The sequence below is a fragment of the Festucalex cinctus genome, chromosome 20 (assembly GCF_051991245.1).
Source record: "Festucalex cinctus isolate MCC-2025b chromosome 20, RoL_Fcin_1.0, whole genome shotgun sequence".
Classification (NCBI taxonomy): Eukaryota; Metazoa; Chordata; class Actinopteri; order Syngnathiformes; family Syngnathidae; genus Festucalex; species Festucalex cinctus.
The window spans coordinates 14766116-14791156 of NC_135430.1; the positions used below are offsets into that span (position 1 = coordinate 14766116).

The window sequence follows — 25041 nt, forward strand, 5'->3', positions numbered from 1 at the left end:
CTGAAAAGGACATCACACATGCTCAGTGCTCAGGTAAAGACCAATCACGGCTCAGCTCGCGAACGTCACATGGCCACAATCAGAAAACAGGTGAGCCGTGATTGGTTGTTGCCTGGGCAACTGTGATGTCATTTTCAGTCAACAGCAAGTGGCAAAATGGCCGCTCTCTTAGCTAGCTAGCTAGGTAGCTATAGATAGATAGATGGATAGATACGTAGATAGATGGATAGATACGTAGATAGATGGATAGATACGTAGATAGATGGATAGATACGTAGATAGATAGATAGATAGATACGTAGGTAGATGGATAGATACATAGATAGATAGATACGTAGGTAGATAGATACATAGATAGATAGCTAGCTCGGTACGTAGGTAGGTAGATAGATACGTAGGTAGGTATGTAGATCGATAGATATGTAGATAGGTAGGTAGATAGATACGTAGATAGATAGATAGATAGCTAGGTAGCTGGCTTGCAAGATATAGATAGATAGATAGATAAACATGCATTGTGGACTGTGTGCTGCTATTGTTATCTATTCTGTGTTAAAGGCTGGTACAAGTGGTCCACCACTCTCCCTGCTGGAACAGGATGTGCATCCGTTTGATTGCGCTGTTTGCTGTGCAGCCTGGTGAAAGGTTAACCAGCAGCTCGGTTCTCCAGAGCATGAGCGATATTTATATAAAGTTTATTTTGACCACCAAGTGGTCCACCAAAGGTGAGATTGTTGAAAAGCATTTCGGGCAACATGTTTTTACTACTACCAAGGAAGTCGGCTTGGCTCCTTAAAGTAGATTGTAATTCTATTATTTTACACACCAATATTCTCTTTTGTCCTTTACGCACAACTGACAGATAATAACGTGAGACTCAGTATTAATAAATTAATAATACACTTAATTACAAAATAAATGAATATCATTAGCATTAGCATGCTAAGCTGGCATTAGCAATATGAATAAAATAAAAATAAAATAAAATATAATCTAATATTTTAATATTAGTTCATTTGAATACAATTAATAATTTTTGCAAAATTAATTTAAAAATTAAAATTAATGTATAATAATTAAAAATAATAATAATAATAATAAACCATCCCTATTTTGATTTAGAACCTTTATTGTGATTGCAAAGATCAAGAATAATTTAAAAAGAATTCATTAAATGTATTTTAAAAATGGGAAAAAAAAAAGTATAAAAAATAAAACAAAATTAAATATAACACGGAAACGGCCTGCTATACAAACTGTTTGTTAAATTCTAGTAATACATATCAGTGAGAGCAGAGATGTTAACTTAATAATTTACACACAACTATTAAAAAGTAAAATAATGAATGAACTTGTTCATACAGCCAGTAAATGAACTAAAATGAGTTTTATTTTACAAGTAACAGCATTCCAGTATACTGGAACGTGTGAACTTTGGAGACAAACGTGCTGGTCAAATAACCATTTGATCGTACTGTGTCAAGTCTGTTTCCAATCTTACACCCACACACACACACACACACACACACCCACACACAGCGTTACAGTGTGTCAGCACAGTGCGTACTGACTAAATAAGGCAAGGCATCAGTTGACTTATCAGCACCAGCCAGGAATATATACACCACTGATATAGCAGGAGGCCGCCCTCTCTCTGTCGCTGCCATCTCTCCCAAATGTGATGTGCGCATGTTTCAACAAATATTTTCAAGCTTGAATATAAAACAAGGTAGCTATATTTAACCATGCAAAATAAATATTTACAGATTCCATTCAGGCAGTGCTAACTTTTTCTTCTCCAAATAAGAGAGGGACGTAAATTTTGCATTTTTTTTTCTTTTTTTTTTTTTTAAGTAGCGCCACACAAATTGTACAAGCATGACTGTGTGGTAATGAAGTGACAAAATGTACAGTAGCTAACAGACACAACGGGTCTGAATTGCAACCATGCATTACATTTAATTCCGTCAGCACCATCCTCTCTCATGTTAATGGTTTATTGTAAGTAAGGGCGGTCATTAATCATGCGTTAATTAAAAAAAAAAAAAAAATAGTGGCATTACATGAACTTCAAATTAATTCAAAATTAACGCACTAATTTTTACACCCCTTTTATTTATATATATATATATATATATATATATATATATATATATATATATATATATATATAAATTTTGAATTATTATTTTTTTTATATACTGTAGACTGTACATATAACTAGCCCCTGATTAAAAAATATTCAGCCTGGAATGGAAACGCCTGAAGTGCTGCAAAATAATTTTCTCCAACATATTTCCTGACGTCCAATATATAAAAGATTCATTCCAGGAAGACTGTTGTTGGGTTATGTCGAGTGATCAGTGACAGTGATCGGATCAGGTTTCACCAACATGCCATTACACTGTTGCTGGTGAATGCGCATAGAGTAGTTTTAGGAATACTGGTGTGACTCAACCAGTCGCATGGGAGGATAATTAAAGGGGGAGTCATGTGGAGTCCAAAAGCGTTGTGTAATATTCCCTTGGAATTCCCAACGCGTCTTACCAGCTTTGATTAACTGCTTCCTGCAGCAAGTCACCTAGAATGAAGAAAATATTCGATTCAAGAAGCGATTCACTGCTATTTTGGCGGACTTATTCAGCGTGAGGACAAAGGAGGAAGTTCCCCGTTGGCTGTTACGTCAGCACTTCCAAATATGGGCGCGCTGTTGCGCGGACCAAAAGAAGATGTTTTGAGTGGCGTTTATGCACCTGATAGAATTCAATTAAAAGTTGAAGGCAAATGTTTTGTTCATTGTGAGGTTGACTACTCAAGAGTGCTCAACCTGGTATGAGTCTGAACAAAAAAGTGGTGTTGAACATCTCTACTAGAAAGCAAATGTTAGCATCGGATAATGAGATTTTCTTATTTGCATTTCAAAGCAAAACTCCTTTCAGTACATGCCGCCTCAAGCATCTGTTACATAATCTTTTTTTTTTTTTTTCCCCACCTCTTTTTGTTTCTGTTGATCTGTAACCTCCGGATTTGTCGATTCCGTTCAGCCCCTCTGATTGGCTGGCTCGGACGCTTTGTCGCTCCAGATGTTGCTGGATTGGATTATGGAGTTATCGCTTCTCTTGTTGCTTGACAGTATATTGCTTTTGCACGTCGCTCCGTGATGCACGCGACCCCTCTCGTAAATCACGCACACGCAGATTGCGCTCAGTGTGTTCATGTGTGCGCCGACCACGATTAAAATGTTCCTTAAACTGAAGTGGTTGCCTGGCAATGTGACCTTTTACTCTCCCAAGTGTCTTAACAAGGTGGTGTCGCACTCGAGAATCAATGCTCGTGTACAACTGTAGACATACAGTAGGCTGCTGCATGGGTTTTGTTCATTTGCACATTCATTAATACACACCAGATGCCTGTTTGGCCCGCTTGCTGGAGTGTTGGTGCTGCTGGTTGCCATGGATACTCCATCACTGTTGTCATTGTTGTTCACCAGTCGCCATTTGTTGATTTGGTTTGTAATGAGCAGAGTGAGAGGAGTCGTTTCCTCATCTCAAACGAGACATACAATGAAGGTGAAAAATTAATCGACTGCGAGATTGCACATATACTCAACAATTATCAGTTTTGCCCCTTATTTGGAAAGCCTGTACTGGGGGAATTCCAGTCGCGACACAGTCGACTAGGAGTGTGACCATATATCGATTTTACAATAAATGGTGATACTTTGTCTCACGATTATCGATACGCCTACGCAAGTATCGTGATATTTGTAGTTTCTATACAGCCACTACAACAGCTCCATTGTTCATGATTTATTGAGCAATTACTTGGCGGGCCGCTAGGGGGAGCACCTCACAAGAGTGGCGGGGAAATGGACGCAAGTCTTCAGGCGAAGAAGACTCGTGCTTAATTATTATTATTATTATTGTTGTTGTTGTTGTTATTATTGTTATTAATAGATATATTATTTATTTTTATTATTATTATTACTTATATTTATATATATATATATATATATATGTATTCATATTATATTTATTTATATTATTTTATTATAATATTAGGAATTATTACTTATTGATTTATTATTTTATATTATTTATTACAAATGCAATTATGCCATCTAGTGGCAGAAAAATCACCCATCAATACCACACTTTTTTTTACAGTACAGTACATCTTTTACATTTTATGAAATTATTGTATCAATGACTCAAATAATCCAGCCATATTTCTACTGGTTTAACATTTTTACTTTATTTTTTATTTCATTTAGACCAGATATAAAATTTTCAATTTATCGTGAGTTAACTATTAATCGTGAGTTAACTATTACATTGTTATAAACCATATACTGTATATGTGATTGATTGATTGATTGATCAATAAGTTAAATTCAAACCAATTCAAAGTGGCCCCATCCCTCAAATTAAATTAATATATTCAGTATTTGATTCAGTTGTTTTGTGTTTTATAAGGAAAGTGAAAAAAATGACTTAGGGCATTATTATAGGAGGATGATGATACTCTTTTTGTCTATTGGGGGAGGATCAGCCAATCAGGAACTAGAAATGAGAAAAATATAAAATAGCCATTAATGTCATACAATTTTAAGGGAAAATGTTATATTGAAATATGCATGTAATTCTTTAAAATTATCTTTCATTGTTTTGTTTTTTTAATTTATGGATCAAAAGTACTCATGGTTTTGTCACTTGGTATCGGTCTCGGTGGCTACTCAAAAACATCCCTACAGTGTGTTCAGCTTTGTCTCTCTACAAGTATTCATTCTATCAATCCATCCATTTTTATTTTATTTTTTGCATGTTTTACCCCTTTCCCCTCACAGCCCACCCCTTTCCCCTTCTGTGGTGTCATTAGCCGCATCAGCTGTGCTCATTTTTCACCAGCCGTGTTGACACAAAAAGCAACGTGAATCTGCGTCGCTCACAACCCCCCCGTCCCTCCCCTCACGAAAAGCAGAGACGCGGGAGATGCGGTGTCATCTTCTCAACAAGAACCCGCTGAGATCAGGTGCATGTTTGCCAGCCTCCAACATGTGCCAATGCGCCGCGCAAATACATGCTCTATTTTTTTTTCGTATTTAGTACAAATGTTAAGGCGAAATAGGAAAAAATGAGGTGCATTGTTTTATTTCACACCATGTTTCTTTCCTAAAGGTGCAGTTACCTTATCTCCTTCGACTCACCGATTTCAATGTCTCATTTTACTACGGTGATCAGCCCGTGTGCCCCTCGGGTCATGTGAGACCTTATCACAGGAATAAATTAGGAATCATTGCAGCACTGGTTTTGGCTAATCTCTAATAGCATTAGTTGTACTTTCATAATTCTGAATTAGCATGAGATAACGCCTCAATAATACATTTACTACTGGGGTTCTAATCGTGCTGAACTGATATTCTATTGTTGATGTTAGTATGTTGAAAAAAACAATGATAGAGCTGTCAAAATTGATCGATTAATCGGCAACAGTTAGCGTTTGTAGCCATTTTTTATTTATTTAAATGAAATAAGATTTCAGCATATCAACTAGGGATGTAACGATAAGCGCGATATCGTGATAATAAAACTGCCACAATGTCGTCGTCGTCATGTTCATGATATTTAAATGCAACACATCTGTTAAAAAAAAGTCAGGTTGATTTCCATTTGTGCAGTTCTAGCGCCCTATCATGGTTAGTTTTTTAGTGCAATTAAATTTTCATTTAGGGATGTTTTGGCCCTTCTATGTTTAAAATCGACACTAATTGTCAGATGAAGGGGAACATAATATGCCTGTGAAGCAAGTCAATATGTGCATTCACAACATAACTTTGGAATACAATGACCGAACCGGTAACATAACACATCATTCCCCCTTTTTTTAAACTCACTATACAAATACGAAGTGCAAAATAAACACCAATCACTGGTGAAAAAACAGTGATCAGGGGAAAAAATAAATAAATAAAAAAAATAAACACAAATGCAAAATTAAAATGAATCAATTAATCGATAAATTAATCAATTCTAAAAATATTTGATAGTGACAGCACTAGATGATGATATGTTGACTCGGGAAGGCTGCCGAATAAATACTGAACTCTCATAAAAAAATTTAAAAAAAAATAATAATAAAGTTACGTTCTAAATGGACCCTAAAAAAGCATTGGCATTATGCCAATGGGTATAACTGAAATATTATAATGCCCTAGAATTGAACCCTGTGGAACACCTTATGTTCTGTTATACATGTGAATTCATATTGCAAATATTTGTCTGCTTGTTTTGCTCGACATACTTCATTACAGTAATAAAGAAATCACATTTCTGTTTAATCCGAGGTGATGAAAGAGATTGATGGAAGTTAATGAAGGATTTTCCAGAGCCGATGTCTACCACGGCATCTTCTGGCTTATTATACATCGGGACCAGTCAGCATTCCACTGATCATCCTGTACAGAGGGGAGATATGTGGGAAAGAAAATGAGATGGGAGAAGGGGGGAGGGGCTTCGGGGTGTCGAACCGTGTCAGCATGCGTGTGAGAGGGAGCATCTTCGCATAGACCACAGCCCGCTTGATGAGTGATGGACTGAAGCTTAATGACGTGCGCACTCATTGGGGCCACTTAAATATTTATGGAGGAATGCTCTGAGCAAGGAGTGAAATGTAAGCGTAGAGTAAATTTAGAAATGCTCAGTGTGCGCGTGTGGGAGCGCGTGTGCCGAACGATGAAATGCTGCGCCTTGATTTGCTTGGCGCCGACGCCAGCGCGCAAGCAGAGGTAGCTCGAAAGAAGACGTGAACAGGTGTGCGCAGGAAAACCGTCTTCTGGACTCAATGTGGACAAAAAAAAACGCTTTTGTTTTGGCAATCTCAAAATGGGTTAGTGGTTGTCTTTGAAGCAGAGAGATCAATAAAATTCAGCTTCATGGTGCTTTACGCAACGTTTACATGTATTTGTACATGTTACACTTATAGTAAGACTCGCAAGTGTATTTGTATTCAAGTTAATTTTGCAAACAATCATCGGCTTACTTATCAGTTTTCAATACAATACAATCTTTTTAATTTTAACTCAATGTTATGAATTATGAAATAACTATCAATGACTAAATGATGCAACCATATTTCCATTAGTGTAACATTTTGTTCCACTTTTATGTTAACAAACGTATGAAAACTTTGAACACAAATATTTTATTGTACATTTAGAACAGATTTAAAATTTGCGATTAATCGTGATGCAATTAATTACGATTACAAATTTTAATCACCCAAATTAAATTTTTAAACATTTAGAGGCTAATATTTTCTCTTTTCCTGCAAATGATTGGAATATTGGTTATTGGTCTCCTTGGCTGCTAATAATTGGTGTCAGTATCAGCCTTATACTTTGTAGTGTTGCTATGCACTCCACTTGTCTCTTCAAAACCGTCCATGGCTGATCATCAACCAACCAACCAACCAGCGTCACCATCTCTACTCTGCAAGCGTTCATGTTTTCTCACCTTCCGATTCACTCTGCTGTACTGTGACTCCCATCTTTCTCTGCCTGTCACCTCCCACCCGCAGACATCCTGTCAGCGTCGCTTCCGGGACTTGCTAAGCGCTCTCACCTTAGTGTGGAACAGTGATTCAATTGATTTCAGTGGCATTCCCAATGTCCCATATGGGCCCATGGGACAGTTGTAACCGAACCCTATGAACTCTGCCTAGCGACAAGTGTCGTTTGGCTATTGATCCTCCAATTGTACGTAGTCTAAGTGGTTGTTTCCCCTCCAGCGTACAGCATTGCTTCGTGCTTCGCAGCAACAAATAAAGCACTGCATGATAAAATGGCTGCTCGCTCCGACAGTGTAAATTCTTTGCCAACTTATTTTTACATTTTCATCTGCAGCTGGTCAGTGGCAAGCTTGTGGAGAGTGTCTGTAAATACAGCTCCAGTGTGTCCTCTGCCTCTGGGTCATGCACCGACTTATTTCTGGGGAGGAAACCGAGCCGTTGGCATATGGCTCCTCATGCATTTTAATAAAGTGCTGCTCACAAACAGGACATCCCTCAGTGCAAGTCTGAAATAGTCATCCGTCCATTAAGGTCACTCGGACTGAAAGATGGATGGAGTGAGGGAGCTGTGTGGAAATGAAGTCTGTGTTGTTTCTTATAGGGGCAGCAGATACAATGAAAACAGCACAGGCCCCAGAATTGAACCTTGTGGTTGGAACCCAAAACAAAACAAGAGGATTAGAGTCAGTGAAGAAGGGGAAAAAAAGGTTGGCAGGATTCTGACTTTATTCTCAGCATTCTAACCTGTGAGAATTCTCACTTACGTCACAGTCAGAATTCTCACTTTAAAGTCAGAATTCTGACATTAAAATGAGAATTCTCACTTAAAGTCAGAATTCTGAGAATAAAGTGATAAAGTGAGAACACTGAGATTAAAGTCAGGATTCTCACTTTAAATCAGAATTCTCACTTTAAGTCAGAATTCTGTGATTTGAAGTCAGAATTCTGAGATTAAAGTGAAAAAGTGAGAATTCTGAGATTAAAGTCAGAATTCTGACTTTAAAGTCTGACTTTAAAGTCAGAATTCTGTGATTAAAGTGAGAATGCTGAGATTGAAGTCAGAATTCTCACTTCAATGTCAGAATTCTGAGATTAAAGTGATCAAGTAAGAATTCTGAGAAAAAAAGTCAGGATTCTCACTTTCAAGTTAGAATTCTGAGATTCAAGTTAGAATTCTGAGATTCAAGTCAGAATTCTGAGATTAAAGTCAGACTTTAAAGTCAGAATTCTGAGATTAAAGTCAGGATTCTAACTTTAAAAAATTTTTAAAGTCAGAATTCTGGGATTAAAGTGATAACGTGAGAATTCGGAGAAAAAAATCAGGATTCTCACTTTAAAGTCAGAATTCTGAGATTAAAGTCAGAATTCTCACTTCAATGTCAGAATTCTGAGATTAAAGTGATAAAGTAAGAATTCTGAGAAAAAAAAGTCAGGATTCTCACTTTCAAGTCAGAATTCTGAGATTCAAGTCAGAATTCTGAGATTAAAGTCAGACTTTAAAGTCAGAATTCTGAGATTAAAGTCAGGATTCTCACTTTAAAGTCAGCATTAGCATCCTGACAACCTTTTTTTTTTTTTTTTTTTTTTTTTGCTCTTAACTGGCCTTAATCCTTTTCCGTACTACAACCTACTAGTTTTAATATGAGCTAGCTGTGCTATCCCGCATTAACAATAATTGTCATTATTATCATGATTTCTTTGTGATTGTTGTTATTGGGCAAGAGAGGAATCGTGCCGAGAGGAAGATGGATGAGGGCGTTTAAGCGGGCTAACGGGCACAGCTGTCCGTGCTTCCCCTGATACGTGTCTCCAGTGCATGATGACTTCCAAATCCGCAGGCTTTAATTGACGCACTGCCTGATTTTGGAGGCATTCCGGTGACACGCATACGATACCTTTCACTGCTAATACTAAGCTTGCATTGATCCCAAAAGATAATACTCTTTCCTTATTTTGGCAGTTTCCAGCATGGCCATAGCACAGTAGACACAAGCCAGGTTTTTGTGATGGTTTTAGCCTCAGAGGATTTGCTGCCACTTTTTACTGTTGGCATTAGCATAGATGTCTATTTTTCCCTTGCAGCAATGTCCACTGTAGAACATTTAGGAATTTGTCACATGTGTAGTAATATGCTGCTGCGGGTTGGATTACAGTTGGTTGGAGCATCCACTCCATTTGGGTGAAAAAAAAAAAAAAAAAAAATCTGGCTTTGGATTTGAGATCCAAGCACATGGGGGTTGTGTTAGCATCCCAAAAAAAGATACAGCTCAGACGAGTTGGAGCAAAATAGAGTAGCGCTGGTTTATTATAGCTTTTCATTGGACAACGATGAAGAAATGAGATGTTGCGAGTGCTACGATGTGAAGTAAGTAGTGTACAGCTTGTATAACGGTGTTAATTTACCGTCCGCTCAAAATAACTCACACAGCCTGGCTACAAAAGTGAGTGCACCCCTAAATGAAAACGTCGAAATTGAGACCAATTAGCCGTTTTCACCCCGGTGTCATGTAACTCGTTAGTGCTACGAGGCATCAGGTGTGAATGTGGAGCAAAGGGGTGTTAACATTTGTGTAATCCCTAGAGATAGACCGATGTGTTTTTTTTTTTTTTTTCCAGGGCCGATACCGATGCTGATTATTAATAGTCAAGGAAGCCGATAACCGATATTTGGAACCGATATTCAGTAAAAAGCGGGGGGAAACATTGGTGTCAATTTTTTATTTTTTTTAATACAAATGTGGTAATGTCTGAAAGCATTTTGAACAATTTTGCAGAATTTTCAAACAAAAAATGTAGATTTTTTATTTTTATGTTAGACAATAGCAATCCTTTTAAATTTTTAACAAAATGTTCAGGGAGCTCCCAAGGTTATCAGTCTTAAAGTTGTTGTTGTTTTTTTTGTTGTTGTTTTTTTAATGTCTTACAAAGTTAAATGGAAAATTACTGATAAACAAGTTAATACATAGTTGTTGTTTTTTTACTGAATTTTTTTTCTCCAAAATTTTAAAATATCTGAAATCTTAAACTTTCACATTTCTTTGTTTTAATGTCGAACAAAAACAAATGGTTCAGAAAGTTCCCAGGGTCAACAGCATCTTTTATAAAGTTAATTGAAAATGTAAATAAATTAGAGGTGTCAGTCGATTAAATTTTTTTTAATCATAGTTAATACTTAATAATTAACTCATGATGAATTGCAAATTAATCGCACATTTTATCTCGAAATATATATATAGGTACAATATTTTTTATATATTAATATTTTTATTTTTTATTTTTCTAATTTTTTACACTCTTGTTAACATACAAGTGGGAAGAAATGTTAACCTAATAGAAATATGGTTGCATTTTTAGTCATTGATTCAGTAATTTCATAACAATTCTTTTTTTTTATTATTATTAAAAATAGGTACTGTACTGTTAAAAAAAAAAAAAAAAAAAAAAAACACACCATAGAGCACAATAATCTGTGGGCCTTGCAAAATCAGTCAAAATCCAGTAAAACAGCCGGGGTTTCTTGTTATTTGACCACAATATTACGTTTCCTTCTAGGACGGCCCATGCCAGGACTAAGAGCGAGGTGGCAGACCAAGCCGCCATCTCTGCGGTGCAAGATGCCGAAATCGCCAGGTCGGTTGCTCGGGAGCTCGCGCCAAACTTCTACCAACCAGGTAAGCTTATATGCATGGTTTCATCCATCCATCCAAAATTGTGCCCTGTTGTTTCATAATATTGCAAAAATGCACCCCCATATTGCTGACAGCCTGTCTACTTTTTGTGAAAATGCATTATGGTATGTTTTAAGCTATTTAAAGTTAGCTAGAGATAGGGAATAGGCGGCATAAGCAAGGACTTACTTTGAAGTAACAACACTTTCAAATGAACAGATTTTATTTAGGTTTACAGCGCCTCTGCGGTTTTGACTCTTTGTAATGAAAGCACAAAACAGTTGCCAGCTTGTGTGCTCCAGCACTGAAATGGCAGACGAGAAGTAATGAGCCACAATGTAGGGCTGTGTTTGTGCCAAACACAAAGCTGAATTCTGCATGGGGGGACTTGTCTGTGCTTTCTAAGGCTTGTTCGAAACTGCTAGGGGACTAGTTGCTTCAGTCGGGAGACATCAAAAATGCCTTCTAAAAAACAATCGAGAAAAATCCTTCTTTTTCTTAGAGGTAAGAACACACAATAAAAACATTTTTAAAATAATATATCTTTTTTTGGGGGGGTCACTTCCTGTTGAAATCAGGTCACTTCCTGTTGAAATCAGGTCACTTCTGGACCACTTCCTGTTGAAATCAAATCACTTCCTGTTGATATCAGGTCACTTCCTGTTGATTTTAGGTCAGGGCTGGGTCACTTCCTGTTGAAATCAGGTCACTTCCTGTTGAAATTAAGTCACTTCCTGCTGATTTTAGGTCATTATACATCTTTATATACCACTCTAAACAGACTAAAATTTACACTGGGAAATATTCGGAGTAAATTTTACTCAATGTGTTGCTGTGTATGACAGAATTGAATTAAATTGAAAGTAAATTAAATTAAGAATTAAATGAAAGTTATTCTCACTCAGAAATTCTAAGTACATTTTAGAAGATTTTTTTTACCTGTTTATTAATAAATAAATAAATGAATAAATAAATAAACAAGTGTTGAATTTCCTTTTTTTTTTTTTTTTTTTTTAAATGAACTAGTACATTCTTTACTAGTAAAATATTTTTTTTCCATGGGATAGACCAATCTTTTCATACAAAGATACAAAGTAAAAATACATTGTGTAAAATTTACGAATATTTGACTCCCTCCCAAGTGTAAATTTTACTCTGTTTAGAGTGGGACTACGACGGCGTATTAGGGCCACGTACAAATATGAAATATTAAAAATAAATTTGCCACTTTTTTTTTCTCGTCATATTGACCCCGCCCTCTAAAAAAAAGTATATATATATATTTGTACGTGGCCCTAATACGCCGTCGTATGGGACCAAGTTGGCTCTGCTTAGAGTAAAATTTATGTAGTTATTAATTTTAGGGATGTTTCCCATAAGTGACCAGTTACTGTATGTATGCCCTGCTCTACCCACATGAAAGAAAGCAAACCCATTCATTACACAGCGCCATTCTAGCTGCGTGTTGTCTGATGTGTCCCAGCGAAGCGTGTCTCCCTCACTCCCGCTGTGCGGTATATTTAGGCCTATGAGCTGCATGACCTTGGGCCTTTGCCAGAAGGCACCGCAAAATAGTGAGTGACCAACACATTGACAATGGTACTCATTTGAGCGTGTGTCCCCTCCGCTAAGCCGCAGAGACGCTCCACTTTGGCCGCAAACGCTGTGATGGAGCCGTTTGTTGTGTTGTGGAAACTGGTGGTCATGCACAGGGTGTCCTTGTCTTTTAAGTGAGATCATGAATGGGGAGTGGACAATGTCATCATCACTATGGAGGACCAAAAATGGCAATAAATAAATAAATAAATAAATACATTAATTAATTAATAATAATAATAATAATAATAAATACATAAATAAAAGTGAAAATAAAAACAGATATAAAAATGTCATTCAAAAATTTAATATTAAAAAAAAGTATAACAAAATGTATATAAATAAATAAAAGTAAAAAGAAATACAAAAATAAAAACAAGATTCCAAAAAATACAAATAAATGTGGAAATAAATACAAAAATAAATACATAAATAGAATTCATTTAATGGTAAAAAAAATAAATAAAAGTTCCAAAACCGTTCTGTTTTCTGGTTTGCTGTTGGTTCACTTTGTCCTTTGGCTGCATGTTTGAGTGCAAACACACTCCCCTATTGGCTTTATGCTTATACGACAACCACCTCAAAAGAGGGCATGTACGTTGGCCAAGCAAACAAAACCAGGGCTCTAAACCCCTTGTTTGTAATTGACATTTCAGACTCATAGCAGATTATCACCCGCATTGCGAGTGTGCACTTCAAAAGGGAAAATGGGGTCACAGGGACCCTGACCTTTATGATTGGTTCACACGCAACACCCTGGAGGGCAGAATGAGGGTGAGGTTGGGCGTGGGTGGGCCCTCTCTGTGACGTTAATTGGGGGTATATTTGTTGCCAACGTGTGTTCGCCACCGTCTGATGGAGACATAGCTGGCAACCTTGTGCGCTCAAGAGGAGCGCACTCTCTCCCCTCGTCGTGGCTGACGCGGCGCAGCTGCCCCTATTTTCAGACGGTCACCAGAGGCGGGGGAATCACGCTTCACCTTGTTTGACCCGGGCAAGGTAGACTTAAGAGCAATCAGGTGGAGGCATAAAAGCTGGAAGCTGATATGAGCAGTTGTTGCTTTTGAATCCTAGCAGCAGGTGTGGACAAAAGTTTTGGTACACAGTCAAAGGGAATAAAATGAGTTTCCACAAGGACCATATGTCTCCTTTTCTAGTAATGCCCTTTTTTGACATTAAATTGAGATTTTTAAATCATCAGTTAAGAAAATGCCATGTTTTCTTAAAATGGAACCCAGGGGCAGCCAATATAATAATAATTTAAAAAAGCAGGGGCCCTAAAATTGAACTCTGCGGAACACAATGGGGCGGCGGTCTAATATTAATATTACATTATTATTCTACTACTTTTCCTATTGACTTTCTAGTAATAGTTTTACTTGAGGTCCAGTGTAATAAATGTAATATTAGTAAATTCGTGCAGGGTCACCGATAGCGTCTTGACAGCGAAACCTGTTGCGGCTCAATATTGATCCATATATAAGGCGCACTGGATTATAAGGCGCATGGTCAGCTTTTGAAAAAATTGAAGGCTTTTAGGTGCGCCTTATAGTGCGGAAAATACGGTATATAATATTATTCAGGGAGAGTAGCATTGTCCTATAGTCACTTTAACACGAACTAATTTAAGCAAAGGGACAGCATGCAAACAAGACGCTTGCGCTCTCAGTCTAACATTAAATGCAGCACAGTACAAAGTGACAGATTAAGTGTGATTTTTCACACATGCAGGTGGACATTTACATTCGCTTTCCGAGTTTATTCAAGGACACAATGAAATAAAAAAAATAAAAAATAAAAAACGTGCTATGTTTGTGTGAAGGAAAGCATACATACAATAGTCAAATTTTGCAATGTCAAAATCAAATGTCAATGTAAGAAACTGCCTGAGAAGTAAGATATATCAACAATTTTCAACGTAACAATGCTCAGCCACAGTTTGCAGCCCACAGTGAAACACTCGCATGAGGCAGAAGGAGTTAGATAAGAGGCCGCTGCTCTCCCAGTGTGAGTTCTTGGACACTAGATAACATCTTTGAAAATAGAACTGGCATCTGTTCAAGGTTTGGTTATCTCCCAAGCCATCAGTGAACTGTTCCGATTTTACCTTTCATTTTTTGCTGGCGGTATTGGTGTTACGCCATCTTACATTTGAGCTTTAAATCTGTTCCACACGATAACAAATAGAATTGATCACTTTTGTGCACTTGTGCAGGTCCTGACTACGTAAAACAGCAGTTCAAAGAGCCCGTGGAGATTAAGGAGGTTCCCGTTGTAAAGAAAGACGAGTCGCCGGGCAATTCTCCCCATTTTTACCGCAAAGGTACCACCCCTCCTCATTCCCCGTTGAATAGCCCTGTGGGCTCGCCTCCCCACTCGCCTCACTCCAGCAAGAAGAAAGGCCACCTCGCCAACAACCGTAAAACCAGCAAAGAGGAGCCTTCGCGTAAAATAAGCAAGGAGGAGAAGTCCGCTCATAAAGCCAGCAAAGATGAACGTTCTAGCAGGAAGCCCAACAAAGAAGAGAGAATGTCCGTCCCCGATGGCCCCAAAGCTGTTCATATGCACATCGAGGCACCCCCGAAACCTGCAAAACTTCAACAGCCGAGCCCTCCGCCCGATGCCCCCGCGCATCCTCCGTCGGTCCCGGTCAACGGCCAGCTCCACACAGAGTACCACAGTTACTATGTCAAGGCGCCTGTAAAGGGGCCTCCGCCCCCTGATCCAGAGGAGGACCCGGCGGAAGAGCCGAGCGCACAGGCCCTGGCGCGCTTGCCACCGCAACCCAGGTCTGTTAGCACCCCGACCCCGAAGCCGGCCTCCATACGGGACAGCAAGGGCGACCCGAAACTCAGGAAGCAAGATTCCCTCAAGCCAAAGAGCCTCGCAGACACAAAGAAAGCCAGTATGGAGATTGCAGAAACCGCGGAGGAAACCGTGAGTATAGAACTGTCTTTTTGCAGTATGATTTGCATAAACCTGTCTGGTAATTGTTTCATGTTTTGTCATCTAAAAATGTGACTGATTGACTTCATGTTGTTTGACAGGGTCCCAACTCCATCCTTGTCGCTATGGTAATGCTGTTGAATATCGGCCTTGCAATTATATTTGTCCATTTTCTAACATGATAGTGCTCATTCTTAGGTAAGTTTTGTTTTGACACTACATACAGTGAAGCCTCCAAAATCCAATTCTACAAAGGTCAGTTGAGGAAAAATATGCCAGATAAAAACTTTGTCATAACAGTGACATTGTGACAGGTTATGTTAAGCTAAGTTCACTAGCAATTTAGCTCCATTTTCAAAATGAACACAATGTAGTGCATATCTTCCTACCTTTAACCATCGTAGCCCAAAAGTCGCACTTTACATCCTCGTCTTCCCTTTTCCAATCGACCCCAGCTCCATTGACAGTTATGACATAAAACTTTTTGACAATTTTGAGGACAAAAGCAACTCCAAATCTGGACATAATCCAGGGAGTGTCGACATACGGACAAAAGTGTCATTCAGATACTCTCGCTAGGCTAGAGTAATCTACAATCCTATATGACAGAATAAAAGCTTATATGACAAGATAGTCACAAATTGAAAACCGAAAATACAGGACAGGAGGGCAACATAGCAACTGACAACTTCATCATCATAGGGGACATAGTGACTGAATAGCAACTGACAACTTCATCATCACAGGAGACATAGCAACTGACACCATCACAGAGGCCATAGCAACTGCAAATATCACAAGGGACATAGCAACTGACAACTTCATCATCACAGGGGAGATCGCAACTGAAAACTTCATCACACGGGAGATAGCAACTGAATATCAGCTGACAACGTCATCACAAAGGCCATAGCAACTGCAAATATCACAAGGCACATAGTACTGCATAGCAACTAATAATATCACAAGGGACACAGCAACTGACAACTTCATCATCACAAGAGACATATCAATTGAATAGCAACTGACAACTTCATCATCACAAGGGACATGGCAACTGCATAGCAACTAACAACTTCATCATCACAAAGGACATAACTGCATAGCAAGTGACAACTTCATCATCACAAGAGACATATCAATTGAATAGCAACTGACAACTTCATCATCACAAGGGACATGGCAACTGCATAGCAACTAACAACTTCATCATCACAAAGGACATAACTGCATAGCAAGTGACAACTTCATTATCGTAAGGGGCATCGTGACTGCATAGCATCTGACACCTGCATCATCACAAGGGACATAGCAACTGAAAAGCAAGTAAGCAACTGACAACTTCATCCTCACAAGAGACATAGCAACTGCGTAACAACTACAAATATAACAAGGGACATAGCAACTGCATAGCAACTGACAACATCAATATCATAATAACACAATGACCTCATGACCAAACTCAAAACACAGTTATAACACTAGGGAGAGAAAATTCTGTTGCTGGAAGAGTACAACGTGTGTTTGTACGGATTTATGTTTTTTTAAAAGGTTATTATACAGTTTCGAGGAATACATTTTTGCTGTTAACCACAAACTGAATTGGTCAACTTTCTTTCCCAGCACTAAAATTTATACATTATGACTCGAAAGGAATAAACCCCGGTGAATTTTTGGAGTAAACCAGCATGACTGAGCTTTTGTGTTTGACTTTGGAGGTTTACACTAGACACATTTCAACAATCCAGGTGTCAAACGCAGATTATGAATTCAAAAAAGTTTCCGTTCGCAGTGAAAAGACAGCAAGCTATGCAGTTGCATCGCCGGCCTTGAAAAAAGAAAATGGCGCCGACGAGTCTCGGTGGCAGCCGGAGGTGTTTGGTTAACAGCATGACACCGCAGAGAATCAGGAGGAAGGCGTCACTACCACCGACATGTCCGACAGGCCCCGCGTGGACCACCCCTGCCAATTAGCACTCCTTTGGGCTTCTGGAAAATCTGAGGTGAAATGTTGTGTCTAGTGAGTTATAATAAACCAATCAAACGTAGTGGAAGTCATTTCAACCCGCTGGCGCTGAGGCGAGCAGCGGCCCCTGCAGCCGGACGAGGCGGCGGGCTGACGGACTTTACTGCCGGGAGAAAAGCGGAGCTGCACTTTTAGATGACGGGAGCAAACAGCTGCCTTTCTATTTTGCCATCGCGAGGAGGTGACGATGGCGGGGCGGGAGTGAGGTGCGGAACAGTCGCTGTGGGAGCATGCGGAGCATTTTTCGGGGCTTGTGGGGGGGGTAGTTATGACAGAAAGCTGGCCCGGGCCTGTTGCTAAGAAGTCAGTGCTAGCACGGTCACTCGTCAGTCTTACACTGTTTGAAAAAGCTCTTCTTTTTTGTCCAGCTCCATCCAGCACTGCTCAAAACAACCCCCCGTTGCATGGCATTTTCTTTTTGATGTATTGTGTTTGTTCTTTGTTGTTCTTGGGATGGTGGTTACCCTTTTATTTTTGAATTCCCACACCGATTGAGTTGTATTTTATTGTAAATGCAAGTGCAATATTTTCTTCTTTTTTTTTTTTTTTTTTTTTTTTTTTAAAAGCTTGGAATATATTTTGCCAAAAAATAAATTATTATTCCTAAAGTATAATTTATCGCAGGTCATAAGAGTATTTAATTTGGTTTAAAATAAATGAATTAATCTATTCTAAAAAAAATAAAAATTAAACCTATTGATATAAAAATCCCATAATATTTAAATGACATGCTCATAATATATCATAATAATAAACATGAGTTCGTTCTGTCATTGCATCATATGAATATAGGACTGAAATGATATACGGGAAAAGATTTCCTACCACTGATGTTGATTGACAGCCAGCAAAGGAAGTTTATTTATGCTGGCTGTCGAGAGTAGCGTTAACAAAGGTCTTATTGTTATTTATTGAAATCCAAATCAAATGTTTGAACATGTATCGCAACACATTGAATTCCCTCGACCGCCCGCCATTGTTTTACTCTAGGATGCGGTGTCCGCTGCGATATTATTGTGGAGGACGGGAAGTGGAAGAGGAATGATGCCTTTAAAAGTCTTCAACGGTACAACTGTTTACCTTCTTGAAAGATGAGGACGTTGAGAGGTGCCATCCTTGTCTTAATATTGTGCAGGAGACTCGCGACTGTTGTCATCTGCCGAGTCATGCTTTTTAATGAATTAACTCTCCTCACAAGAACTGTCTGCCGCCTCCGTTGCAGCTAAGGCATGACTTTCTTTGACTTTTTTTTTTTTTTAAATGCTTATTTATATGGTTTACTCTCTAAATATTAAACGTTTTTAGTGTTTGTTAACACTATTAGGGAAATCCAATTCCCGTCATCAACTTTTGGCGAAATTAATGGTGAATTTGGGACTTTCTCAATGAATTTTATATAAACAGAAAACAACAGAAGAAAACATGATTCTTTATTTAAAAAGTATATGTATTATGCAATTTTTTCACAATTTAAAACAGTTCCCAGGTGTCTTAATAAAAGGTTTGACATTCTTCCATCACTATACACAAAGGATAAACAAACAGCACATTTAACATCTAGATTTCACTCTAGTTTAAATCCCTCCATTTTGGGTGGGTGATCCGTCTCAGGTTTTGTTACCATGACAACCGGGGGCGGAGCTAGAGCATGGTGTCAGTCGAGACTTCTCTTGTTCACTCTGCTACTTTTGGACTGCAAATTAACTGCGCTTGCACATCGCACCCACTGGCTAATTTGACCATAACCACCCACAGGCTCACACTGCAGCTCTGCTTACCTCTTGGCTTTGAGATGATAGTGCTTCCGTGAAGTCTGGCTGCCCGGATTCTGGGCGTGGCTTGACAACGGTGAATCTTGGGCAGGTGTTATGTAACATTAGTTGACTTGTCAAAATTCAGAATGGCTCGCTCATAGTCACTTTTTCAACCTCGACAATATTAAAAAAAAATTAAAATTAAAACATTTAAATTCAATCGCACGCTTGATGGCTGGCCAGGCACTCTTGTGACAATTTTTTTTGTTTGCAAACATTAAATTGATTTGACATCGTCTGACCCTTTTAAAAACTTGAACGGTCATGTCCTCCTTAAGTAAGCAAATTAGTTGATACGGAATCAAACGTGGCTCTGTCGTAGCCCATAAAAGCCAGTAAGTACAAAAAGCTCCAAACAAGAATCCTTAATGATCAATTATTCAATTATTATGCCCATCTCTAGTCATCAGAAAAGGGCTTTCATATTGATTAGCGTTCATTGCATCAAGCACATAAAGTCTTCAAATTTATTACATTTGAAAGAACGCTTTGCACACACAAAACAAAGACTATGTAAAAGCATTTTAATGTGATGTATCAAAATTTAAATAATCTAAAATATGTATTACAAACAGGGTGAGTCAGCGAGCGTCACATTTTGATTATTTATTCACTTCTTTTTTTTTTTGCACGGCTCTTTAGTCTTCACAACCAGGAAGGCGCAACTTTTGGGGGGTTAATTGAAAACTCTGTTTTTGGAACCTTTCTTTTTTTTTAATGCAGCATTGCATCTCGGAGACATTTATATATAGACAATCTATTTCTAAGGATTTTTACAGAGCACAATGCAGAATCTGGTATTGAGTATGGGTATTTTTCTAACAATTTGCACACCTGTATTTTGACAGTGGCTATAACTTGTTTGTAATTGGTAACGTAATGCACATATTCTAATGTTTGACAGTGAGATGAAAAAAAATTTTCTAACTGTATGTATCATTTTGAGGGCGTGAAAGGCGGATAGATGTTTCCTTATGAGTATTTTTGGAAAATGTTGGAGACTTCTGAGACCTCAAGGCTCATGATTTGAAAGTCTGGAGATGAATTTATGTGTATAACAATAAAAATGTTATGCCTTGTTAAATGTTTTTCTTGTCTGATATTTTACATTTAATTCCATAATATATTAACTATATTTTACTCAATTTAAATGTTATCTGGAATGTATTTTTTAACTCATTCAGTGCCACTGACGGCTAAAGACGTCAAAAATCCGTTTTAACTAGGCTAGCAGTGAATGAGTTAATAATATCACTATGTTTGCTGATTGGCTGGTAGAGGTCACACGGTCCTACTGTCTTACAGTAACGCGTGAGGCAGCCATTTTGACTTCAGTTACCAAATGTGGTTCCTTGCCCTATAAAGGTCCGCTAAAACCAGCACTGAAATGGCTTCCAACTGTTTAAAATGCTTTCGATTCCATTCCAGTGTTCACTTGTGGCTCTCTCCTGTGTTGATAATGTGCGTGTACCCTCCAAGCAATGAAAGACCTCATGTTGACCTTCTCATAATGAGGTCTCAAGGGAAGAAGCTAAAGCTTGAAATCAAAGTGTCTTTGTCAGACTGTCGCCTTCGTCGTGTCAGAAGTTGGCAGGTACCTGTTTTTCAGTTTTCCATTGTATTGTGTTGCATCTGCCTCCCTCATCTGATTCACTTGTATTCACAATTCTTTTCTTGCAGTACTTCTTCAAACTAGCTGCTGTCTCAGCACCGGCATTTAAAAAAGTTGTTGCATCATAGATTTTGCATGACGAGGTAAGTGTAAACTGATAAGACTGTGTTCGTCTTCTCGAGAGTGTAAAAGACAAATGTGACGCCCAGCTTGTCAGTAATGGTATTCAATATCTCTGTTACTATTCTCATTCGTGCAGGGTGCCCGCCAAGATTGAAGTGCACTCGGTGCACGAATATAAACTGAAACCCTGTAGGTCTTTAGTGTCATCAAAGAGGCCGTTTAACACATTCCAATGACAGCTAATGTCATGAAGGGCAATCATCTATTCGTATTAGGCAACGACAGCATTTCTTGTTGGGAATTTTATATATTGAATTATATATATATATATATATATATATATATATATATATATATATATATATATATATTAAAGATTAGCACTAATTTTTTTAATGCGCAATTAATGACCGCCCCTTACTTGGAAAGCATGTACTGGAGGAATTCCAGTCACACTGCAGCCGACATGTCCACATCAAAATTTAGAAGTAATAAATTTTATAATAATGCATATATTTGTGGAGACTGGGGTCCATTATAAAAATGTGCATAATTTAACAAGTTACTTCATGTTAAAGATTAGATAGCTTTTAATATGCAAAGAAGATGCATTGAGCTGTCACCGTCTTACAAATGCAGTTATGCCATCTAGTGGCAGATAATGACCTCAACACAAATCAAAAAATAAAAGATGCACCCATATTTATATTAGTTGAACATTTGTTTTCACTTTTATGTATAAGAGTATGAAAACTTTTGAAAATTACTTGAAAATTATTGTACATTTTACTGTACAGATATAAAATTTGTGATTCATCGTGTGTTAACTATTGAAGTCATGCGATGAATTACATTTTTTTTTCCATTTTTCCTTAAAATAAAACATTTTCTTATGATTTTTTTTTTTAACTAGCTCCATCAGGTTTGATGGGGAAGCTTCCGTACACATCCATTTTCAGATCTCTGCAGAAATGCCACTCAAGAACATTCAGGGTGTATGTGTATATTGCTGTATTAATGTTTCCCTCAACCCTGACGAGTCTCCCACATCCTGCCGCTGAAAGACACCCCCACAGATTGATGCACGCACCGCCTTGCTCCACTGTCAAGATATTGCCCTGGTGATGAGATGTGCTGTTTTCCTCTCAACATGACATAACATTCACATCAAGTCCAATCTTTGTCTCATCAGACCACAGGATTTTGTCTCGAATCGCATGCGAGATATTTAAATTCATTGGGCAAGTCCAGGTGAGCTGCTCTGTGGCTTTTACCACACAGCCGTGATTTGTAGATTACTGCAGAGGTAGTTACACATGTACAAATCAAAGCCTTCCCTCAAATAAAATCCTCACAAGAAACTTCCTTCTAAAATTGGACTGAGTCTCCTCAGCACCCTGGCATTTTCTTTACTTTTCCAAACTTGTGCTAAGCCATCAGTATGAACTAGATCCGCTTTCCGTGCCTTGCATAGCTAGCTTTGCTTAGCTTAGCTGTTAAATTTACATAGGCAAAGCTCAGTTATAAAACCCTAAGCCCACCAAAGGCCTCTTGTTACCGCACTTGATCTGGGGGCAGTCCAAACTTTTTTTTTTTTTAAATGCACAAATTTGATCACGTCTTTCATATGTTTATATTCTGTGTTAATGATCTTACCACAGTGATGGTGTAAAGTGATTCCTAGATAGATAGGTAGGTAGGTAGATACAATAGATAGGTAGGTAGGTAGGTAGTTACATTAGGTAGGTATAGATAGATAGATAGATAGATACGGTCGATGGATACGGGAAGTAGATATGGTAGCTAGATAGATACGGTAGATAGATATGGTAGATAGATACGGTAGATAGATAGATATGGTAGATAGATACGGTAGATAGATAAATGGATACGATAGATAGATGGATACGGTAGATACGGTAGATGGATACGGTAGATAGATAGATACGGTAGATAGATAGATAGATAGATACGGTACGTAGATAGATAGATACGGTAGATAGATAGATACGGTAGATAGATAGATAGATAGATAGATATGATAAATGGATACGGTAGATAGATAGATATGATAAATGGATACGGTAGATAGATAGATGGATACGGCAGCTAGATAGATGGATACGGTAGATAGATAGATGGATACGGTAGATAGATATATAGATACGGTAGATAGATATATAGATACGGTAGATAGATATATAGATACGGTAGATAGATATATAGATACGGTAGATAGATATATAGATACGGTAGATAGATATATAGATACGGTAGATAGATAGATAGATATGATAAATGGATACGGTAGATAGATAGATATGATAAATGGATACGGTAGATAGATAGATATGATAAATGGATACGGTAGATAGATAGATGGATACGGTAGATAGATATATGGATACGGTAGATAGATATATAGATACGGTAGATAGATATATAGATACGGTAGATAGATATGATAAATGGATACGGTAGATAGATAGATATGATAAATGGATACGGTAGATAGATAGATATGATAAATGGATACGGTAGATAGATAGATGGATACGGCAGCTAGATAGATGGATACGGTAGATAGATAGATGGATACGGTAGATAGAGTTTTTCAGACAGCAGGCCGCTTTGAATTGCTGCAGGCTAAGAAAGTGATGGGGCAAGTAGCCTCCAATTCATTGTGACAGGCCTTGGCCTCTTATAACTGAAGAAATGCCCACAGACATTTCTCCCCCCATTCCACTAACATTCTGACCTGGTTTACAATGCACACGGGCCTGCAAAAAAGCCATCGCTGCAGTCATATTTGAGCCCAGAGTGTTATGTAGTATGTCCTGGCATTTGACTCATTCCCTTGTAGCGTAATAAATAGAATGTCAATAAAAATATGGCATACTTAATATTTGTACAAGATGGTGAAGATGGCTCACATAATGTATATCCATTTCTTGTGCTCTCACTGTGCATATGAAGACAAACTGACATTATAATTGTGGTGCATTGAAGAGAATGTGTGCTCATGACGTCAAAGGGACGGAGGAGACCACGTGGCATGACAAAAGATGTATTATTCAGCTTGCAAGTGCGTATGTACACCAGTGTTTGTGTGTGTCAAGGAAGCCTCCCTAAAATAGAGCATCGAGCAGCTGCAGTGGGGCGGGGTCATATCAGAGAGACATGAAAACGGCCGCCGCCACCCGCCTCTTCTGATCAGAAGCACTAATGGTGTAATGGTGGGGTTGGGGAACTGTAAGGTCACTGATTGCTTTCAGCGTGTGTGCGGCAACAGAACTTTTTGTAACACCCTGTGAAAGCCAGGCCTTACTATAAAACAAATACCAGGTCAGGGGTGTCAGTTCTGCAGCATGTGTATGTTTCATTGCTTTATTTTTACACCACAAAGACACACCATGCCTACTCTGTGGACTATCTTAAGTCTTATAGCACCGGGTTGCCTCACATTTCACCAGTCATCGGTTTTTGGGCACGCAACACCAATCAATGTCACATTCTGAACCTGACCGTGACTATCAGCCCACTTCTCAACTGTCTGATCTATGAGCTTATGAGCACCAAACACCATAAAAATGTGTAGCTTCCCACTGCCAAGAATTACGGTGTTCCCACGTCACATCTTAAAGTTTGGCATTAATGGCAAAAGTGGTTCTTTTTTTGAAAGGTGAGTAG

The 25041-nt window shown here is 38.3% G+C and overlaps 1 protein-coding gene across 1 annotated transcript in view; it reads left to right on the forward strand.

Moving 5' to 3' along the window:
* Positions 1-20700, forward strand: part of jph1a (junctophilin 1a) — a 30764-nt gene extending 10064 nt beyond the window's left edge. The window contains exons 5-8 of the mRNA XM_077509644.1: positions 11119-11237; positions 15046-15767; positions 15878-15974; positions 17569-20700. Coding sequence (XP_077365770.1) covers positions 11119-11237; positions 15046-15767; positions 15878-15958 — 922 coding nt within the window. The 3' untranslated portion in view covers positions 15959-15974; positions 17569-20700. The remainder of the gene's footprint in view (positions 1-11118; positions 11238-15045; positions 15768-15877; positions 15975-17568) is intronic.
* Positions 20701-25041: the final 4341 nt, after the last annotated feature.